General features: G+C 42.7%; 1 protein-coding gene across 1 annotated transcript in view; it reads left to right on the forward strand.

Annotated features, from left to right (window-relative positions):
- Positions 1-7,241, forward strand: part of LOC121836656 — a 73,522-nt gene extending 66,281 nt beyond the window's left edge. Inside the window, exon 2 of the mRNA XM_042291616.1 lies at positions 5,591-7,241. Within this exon, the coding sequence (XP_042147550.1) occupies positions 5,591-7,212 (1,622 nt within the window). The 3' untranslated portion in view covers positions 7,213-7,241. The remainder of the gene's footprint in view (positions 1-5,590) is intronic.
- Positions 7,242-8,679: the final 1,438 nt, after the last annotated feature.

Here is an 8,679-nt window from a genome sequence, read left to right on the forward strand (position 1 = left end):
TAAATTTAGCGGAAAAAATTTCACGCTAAATTTAGTGGAAAAAATTCCCCGCTGAATATAGCGAAAAAATGTTCCACTACACTTAGCGAGAAAGTTTCCCCGCTCAATTTAGCAGGAAAACTTCCCTGCTAAATTTCGCGCAAAAAGTTTCTCTCTAAGTTTTGCGGAAGATATTTTCCGCTAAATTTTGCGAAAAAATTTCCCCGCTAATTTTAGCGGAAAGAGTTCCCCGCTAAATTTAGCGGAAAACATTTTCCACTAAATTACGCGAAATTTAATTCCTCGCTAAATTTAGCGGGAAAACGTACCCGCTAAATCTGGCGGAAACGTTTTCAGGCTATTTTTTGCAGAAAAATTTCCCCGCTATATTCAAAAGAAAAAAACATTCCCTTTTGAGGAAAAGTTTCCCCACTTGATTTAGCGGAAAAAGTTCCCCGCTAAGCTTAGCGAGAAATTGTTTGCGCTAAATTTAGAGAGAGATTGAGTAAACTTTTCCCGCTAAATGGGAGGGGAGCCAGAGAGAACGAGGGGAGAGTACGAATGAGAAGGAGGGGCATAGCCCCCTCTCCGTACCTTCCCCTCCTCCTCCTCAAGAGCTGCGCTCTAATTCGGCGTTACAGGGGACTGTAAACGTCTTTCATTTTTTTTTATTTATACGTTAACGATAGCCCAGGTCAAATATAAAAAATAGGCTCTTTGAATTGGAAGGCGATACAGTAATTTTATATGCCCACAAAGATTACAGAGTAGCTGTAGAGACGGTATAAAAATACATTGATAAATTACCAGAATGTTCCCCCTAAAATTGTTGTAAACGTTCCTAAAGCACAACTATTATGCTTCAGGGACCAGAGAAAACAAGCCATTACTGAATTACCAATAGAAATACATGAACACAATTCCAATAATTGCTCATGCGTTCCGTTCAAATACCCTGAAATTGCCAAATACCCAGGGATGCACATAGACAAACATATTAAATAGGACATCCATGTAGAGCAAATTTGTAAAAAAAGTAAGGATATTAATGGCGCGGGTGTATTACATACAAGATTTGGTCCCTTGGTCGATACTAAGAATGATATACAATTCACTGGGCATCAATATATGAAATAACAGTCTACGGACAGTGTGCCATATAGCTATAACTATAAATAGAACCGGTCCAAAAAAGGATCATAAGAAATGTGGGTTACCTAAGTGAAGAATCTGATCTGCAAAATTATATGAATAAAGATCTAGGAATGTTCCGTTTTAGAGATCAGATGAGGTATGATATTATTATAAAACATTTTTTCAACAAAAAAACATAAAGTGGAAAATGCCAAAGGAAGAACGTTAAGATCGAATGAAAATACATGTTTAAAGTCCACGAACAACGTGAGGAAACTGTCGAAGAATACAGGCGACAGGATAGACGCTGAACTCACAACTGAATAGTTTAATAGTCTATCCAGAAGAGAAGAAAGAGAGGACATACAACAAACAGTCACGTGCTCATGGCACAAGAACACTAGGGTGCGGGGCAATCGCTTTAGCGCAGCGAAGCGTTTAAAAACGAAACTTTGTTCTTAGATAGAGTAACAGAATGATGGCTCACGCATTGTTCCCCCAGACCTTCTATAATATACGCCTCGTAAATTTCTCTAGAGAGTTTTTCTTTATGTCTACGTTTGTTCGGAAGCCATGGATTTACTACGCGCTGGGCACAAAGGCGTAGTGTCAATGAAAGGAACAGACAGGAGCTATTTATGGTGGCCTGCGATCGACAAGGACATTGAGTGTGTCGTCAGAGAATGAATGAATCCAGGCGTACACCGGTGAAGGCAATAGTTCCTATCTTGGAGCACGCATCTCAGCCATGGCATACGATACACCTTGATTTCGCAAGACCGATGGAAGGACACATGTTCCTCGTTGTTGTGGATGCGTGCACCAAATGGCTGGAGGTGAGAGCAGTGACTTCGGCAACCTCCACAGCTGTTATTCGTGAACTGCGTGCTATTTCCGCGACTTTTGGCCTTCCACAGAAAATTGTGTCAGACAATGGGACCGTTTTTGTATCAAGAGAGGGGCTCGACTTTTACAACCGAAATTGAATAAAAGCGGTGACAAGCGCACCCTACCATCTCGCCACCAACGGCCAGGCTGAGCGCATGGTCTATGAACTGAAACAAGCGCTTCAGTAGGATAAAGTTGGTAGCTTGTTGGTGAGACTGGCAAGATGCCTCTACAGGCAGCATACCACCGTTACAACTTCGACAGGAAAAACGCCTGCACTGCTTATGTTCGGTCGCGAACTTGCGTCAAACATTAACCGGCTAACACCAGAGCCAGAAACAAGCAACCAGAGAAAAGGCGAGGAAGGAAAGGAAGAGACAACCTCTTCACGCCACTTTGTTGAAGGGCAACCAGTGTTTGCCCTGACTTTTCGCGGGAAGCCAAGGAGGATGGAGGGAATGCTTCTCAAGCAGCTTGGTCTTCGGTCTTCGCTCCTTCAAACGACGCTTGGAGAAATTCGCAGGCACGTGGACCACATCCGGAGGCGATCGTTGGGTTCTACGTTACACGCATCTGGTTCCCCTGAGTCCCTCACAGGCCGCTCGTGCGAGTCATCGGCGCCAGCAGCGTGGTTCACAGCAGCGGAGGTTGAAACCGTCACTCAAACTCTTGCTACAGAGAAGCTGCCTCCAAGTCTACCGTTTCAGCATCCGGAAGAAACGACACCAGTAGACCCCGTCCAAGTTGGAAGGAGAGGTACCAGTGGACCCGGCTCAAGTGTATCGGCGCACCAACCCTCCCCAGGCTAGGCATCCACCTTCAAGATATGGACAGTCAATCTAATGGTACATTCGGCTGGTCGCTTTTCAGCCTCTTGGAGCGCTCTGAATAGCCGGTGTGCATTCAGCAGGTCGATGCCAGGCGCTCCAAGTATATTCGGCAGGTTCTTTCGGAGCGCTCTCGAAGCTCCGATTCTCGCCGCCCTCCGAATCGGAGCGGTTTGAGACGCTCTGGCTTGGAAGTGGGAGCGCGCGAGAGATCTGGCTGCCGATTGGTCGCGGGATTCCAGCCATTTCGCCATTCTGCTTTTGGGTCGGAAGCGGCCGGCGGGAACGCAGCTACTCCGCAGAAAGAGGGCTGCAAAAAAGAGCCGTCAGTCTCGACGCCGTCACCGTTGTGTTGTACTCTCCAGTTTGAGGTCAAATGTCGTTGAAACGAAGACGTTTAATGTTAGGGGCGGCACCGTCATTGCTGCTGGCGTAGCTAGCAGACAGCGACAACAGCAGCACCTCGGACGACGACGACGAGGGCCGTGTTTACGAAGCGAAGTTTGCCGAGGTCTTTGAGGCCCTTGTACGGTGCCCAAGGTCAAGGCCTATGTTTTTATAGTGCGAAACTACTCGGAGAAAGAGGTAAGAACAAAAGTACGATAAAAATTTCAAGCTCTAATGTTCATCATGTCGTATTACACCTGAGACTGCGGTGGAAGAAATCGGAAGAACTTTCAGTAGAAGGAACAGACACAGAGAACGTCTCAAACTCAGCAAACTGGTTTATTTCTCAAACAGCCTTTAAGTACCCACGGAACTTTTTCCCAACCACACTCTACAGATAAACTCCTTTGTTGCAGACATTTCAAACCGGATGGATACAAAAGATACAAAACAACCCACACATGGGACGAGGACTTAACAATGGGACACTGCGGATCATCGCAGTGACGTTGACAGAGATATGTCCCGAATTATCCTAACAGTCGCGTCAAAGCGCACAAAAAAAAAAAAAAAAAAAAAAAAAACCACACACAGGTGGTCTCTAAACCGTGGCAACGCACCCAGACAAAAAAAAAAAAAAATAAAAAAAAACCACAACTAACACTTTTTTTTTTTTTTTTTTCCCCTTTCCTTTCTTTGGGAAAACACACCCAAGTGATCTCGAAATCGCGATCACAAGCACATTTAAAAAAAAAAAATTTTAGATGTATATACACATATACATTGTCTCTCCCCCACCTTCTTCTCGTAAACCGAATGCGTTCGTTCAAAGTCTGAGAAACTTTTTGGAGTTGCGTCCAAGTTGCATCGATGCTTGGCTTATGCAGTTTCCGATAGAACTTATTCTTATTGTTTCTTTAACGACCCTCTTAATGTCATTTCGCTCTTTATGCAGAACTTCTGTCTCTGACCAATGCGCATTACAATTATTGCATTCCTCTATGTGCTTTGCTATTTCGGAGTTCGGCGCATGCGTGCGTACATTTCTCTGGTGTTCTAGTAACCTGTCATTAAGGCATCTTGAAGTTTGTCCCACGTACTTAAATCCACATGTCAACGGAATCTCATACACTACACTCTCTTTGCAAGGAACTGAAGGTTCCCGATGGGCCTTCTGACAACCCTTGTGGTCCGACAGAAAGGGCGTCAACCTGCTCAATTTTAAATCTGAAGAAAAAACTACGTCCACGCCGAACTTTTTTGCGAGAGCCTTTAGGTTGTGGGAAATCCCGTGGAAATACGGGATTACTGCTATCTTCTTTCTTGCTTCCTTTTCCCGTGGTTCGTTGTTAAATTTCAGTTCTAATTGTCTTTTAATGAATTCTTCTTCATAACCGGCAGATTCTAGCCTCCTCCACTGTTCTTTCACAGCACTACTCATAAAATGAGCGCATGATTTACCCAACGCGTTTGTTACTAAGGACTTAACTACCCCTGCTTTAACCGACTTGGCGTGACAACTCTTTCTACTTAACACAGGTTTTCCGGCTTTTTTCCCGTATTCCCAACAAAGACCTTCTTCGACATGTACGCGTAAATCTAGAAACTGCAGGATCCCATTTTCAGGTTTTTCAGTTGTAAACCTAAGCTCCGGAGCTGCTGTTTTTATAATCGATTCCAAAACCTGAGCCTCATTCTCTCGAAAAGCGCAAATAAAAATATCATCCACGTACCTTTTAACAATGCACCCATTCAAGTTATTTTCTTTAAGTGTTTCACTTACGCTACTATCTAAGGTGTTAAGATAGATTTCTGCTAACATCGAAGCCACCGAAGATCCAATGCATACACCATCTTTTTGAACATATTTCTGCCCATTATATTCAACAACTGTTGCTTGAAGGTACAAATCAAGAAGTGAAAGGAAACTGTCGACGGCGATGCCCGTCCTGGACTGAAAGTTTACCAGGTTTAACTCTAACACTTGCCGAACTCTTTGCATCAAGCGCACTTTCTCAAGCGAATAGTATAGGTCCTTAATGTCCATTGACATTACAGTGCATTGTCTTCCATGAAAGCCCTCTAGAACATCAATTAGTGCCTCTGAATTTCTCAGTGAAAGACTCCCCTCCAGTTGAATTACATTCAACCCTCTTTGCAAAAATTTCGAGACGCTACACTGCCACGTTCCGAATTCGTTGATTACTGTGCGAAAAGGCATATCCGGTTTGTGATCTTTCAAAAAAAATTTTAGACTTAACGAAGACCTTGTTTGGTTAACTACTTGTTTTGCCAAATTATCCATCTCATCTTCCTTGAAGATTTCAACAATATTCTTCTTAATTTTCTTAATGTTCCCTTTCCATTCAATGAAGACAAAAGTGGTATGTTCGGTGTCCTTCCCGAGACAGTGTTCAGAAGAAAGGCAGACGAAGCCCTCGGCGCACTCTTTATTGAATGGAAAGGGAACATTAAGAAAATTAAGAAGAATATTGTTGAAATCTTCAAGGAAGATGAGATGGATAATTTGGCAAAACAAGTAGTTAACCAAACAAGGTCTTCGTTAAGTCTAAAATTTTTTTTGAAAGATCACAAACCGGATATGCCTTTTCGCACAGTAATCAACGAATTCGGAACGTGGCAGTGTAGCGTCTCGAAATTTTTGCAAAGAGGGTTGAATGTAATTCAACTGGAGGGGAGTCTTTCACTGAGAAATTCAGAGGCACTAATTGATGTTCTAGAGGGCTTTCATGGAAGACAATGCACTGTAATGTCAATGGACATTAAGGACCTATACTATTCGCTTGAGAAAGTGCGCTTGATGCAAAGAGTTCGGCAAGTGTTAGAGTTAAACCTGGTAAACTTTCAGTCCAGGACGGGCATCGCCGTCGACAGTTTCCTTTCACTTCTTGATTTGTACCTTCAAGCAACAGTTGTTGAATATAATGGGCAGAAATATGTTCAAAAAGATGGTGTATGCATTGGATCTTCGGTGGCTTCGATGTTAGCAGAAATCTATCTTAACACCTTAGATAGTAGCGTAAGTGAAACACTTAAAGAAAATAACTTGAATGGGTGCATTGTTAAAAGGTACGTGGATGATATTTTTATTTGCGCTTTTCGAGAGAATGAGGCTCAGGTTTTGGAATCGATTATAAAAACAGCAGCTCCGGAGCTTAGGTTTACAACTGAAAAACCTGAAAATGGGATCCTGCAGTTTCTAGATTTACGCGTACATGTCGAAGAAGGTCTTTGTTGGGAATACGGGAAAAAAGCCGGAAAACCTGTGTTAAGTAGAAAGAGTTGTCACGCCAAGTCGGTTAAAGCAGGGGTAGTTAAGTCCTTAGTAACAAACGCGTTGGGTAAATCATGCGCTCATTTTATGAGTAGTGCTGTGAAAGAACAGTGGAGGAGGCTAGAATCTGCCGGTTATGAAGAAGAATTCATTAAAAGACAATTAGAACTGAAATTTAACAACGAACCACGGGAAAAGGAAGCAAGAAAGAAGATAGCAGTAATCCCGTATTTCCACGGGATTTCCCACAACCTAAAGGCTCTCGCAAAAAAGTTCGGCGTGGACGTAGTTTTTTCTTCAGATTTAAAATTGAGCAGGTTGACGCCCTTTCTGTCGGACCACAAGGGTTGTCAGAAGGCCCATCGGGAACCTTCAGTTCCTTGCAAAGAGAGTGTAGTGTATGAGATTCCGTTGACATGTGGATTTAAGTACGTGGGACAAACTTCAAGATGCCTTAATGACAGGTTACTAGAACACCAGAGAAATGTACGCACGCATGCGCCGAACTCCGAAATAGCAAAGCACATAGAGGAATGCAATAATTGTAATGCGCATTGGTCAGAGACAGAAGTTCTGCATAAAGAGCGAAATGACATTAAGAGGGTCGTTAAAGAAACAATAAGAATAAGTTCTATCGGAAACTGCATAAGCCAAGCATCGATGCAACTTGGACGCAACTCCAAAAAGTTTCTCAGACTTTGAACGAACGCATTCGGTTTACGAGAAGAAGGTGGGGGAGAGACAATGTATATGTGTATATACATCTAAAATTTTTTTTTTAAATGTGCTTGTGATCGCGATTTCGAGATCACTTGGGTGTGTTTTCCCAAAGAAAGGAAAGGGGAAAAAAAAAAAAAAGTGTTAGTTGTGGTTTTTTTTTTATTTTTTTTTTTTTTTTGTCTGGGTGCGTTGCCACGGTTTAGAGACCACCTGTGTGTGGTTTTTTTTTTTTTTTTTTTTTTTTTTTTTTTTTTGTGCGCTTTGACGCGACTGTTAGGATAATTCGGGACATATCTCTGTCAACGTCACTGCGATGATCCGCAGTGTCCCATTGTTAAGTCCTCGTCCCATGTGTGGGTTGTTTTGTATCTTTTGTATCCATCCGGTTTGAAATGTCTGCAACAAAGGAGTTTATCTGTAGAGTGTGGTTGGGAAAAAGTTCCGTGGGTACTTAAAGGCTGTTTGAGAAATAAACCAGTTTGCTGAGTTTGAGACGTTCTCTGTGTCTGTTCCTTCTACTGAAAGTTCTTCCGATTTCTTCCACCGCAGTCTCAGGTGTAATACGACATGATTAGCTACCACCAGCTCGCCTGCACTCTCACCGTCTTTTCTCTAATGTTCACTTTTTTTTATAGTTTCGCAAGAACTTCCGCTTGGCACGGCTGGCGTGCCATGACCTTATCGACCAGTTTGAGAGGTCGAGCTTGTCCCCGTAAAATTCTCACCACAGCGGTTCGCCCCCTGAGACAGCAGAGGAGCACATTCTCTCGTTCCTTTGGTGAGTCACTTCAAATAACATGCGATAGCACTTGACAGCGCTGCGTCGAGTCTGAAGCAGCCGACGACGCACACAAAAAAGCAGATTTATACAAGGGTCGCATTTCAAATGATCCTCGTTATCATTTAGTCCACATAATTATTGTACCCTCCAATAATAAGTGAATTTTTACCTAAAACGGGAAGTAAAATGTGTGCTCACTGATTACTTAAGTACTTGCGGCCTCAAATTCCCCTTTGCTTGCGTGCCATACACGCAAGCAAAGAGGAGGGGGGGGGATGGGATTTATTACACGCACACAACGAACCGAGGCTCGTTGTGTGCGTGTAATCAAAGAACAAAGAGGGGGGCGGGTAAATTTATTTACACGCACACAACGAACCGAGGCTCTTTTAACACATTTATTATCCTGTACTGTTTATACGCATGCTAGTTGTATTGCACCAATTAAGGTCAAATAATTTCCACTCTCAGTGATATATGTTTTTAATGCCACGCATGTTATTAAATGTGTCGAAGTTGAAAACAAAATTCAACTGTATCAGAACTCAATGCATCAAATAGAAAAAAGAAACTGCAAATATTTTTGGATCATTGTCTCCTGTCAAGGCTTATTTTTATCAACATGGTTCTACACAAATTTTTAACATGATGTTTTTTTTTTTCGACCG

Source organism: Ixodes scapularis, unplaced genomic scaffold (assembly GCF_016920785.2).
Source record: "Ixodes scapularis isolate PalLabHiFi unplaced genomic scaffold, ASM1692078v2 PGA_scaffold2__306_contigs__length_199485367, whole genome shotgun sequence".
NCBI lineage: Eukaryota > Metazoa > Arthropoda > Arachnida > Ixodida > Ixodidae > Ixodes > Ixodes scapularis.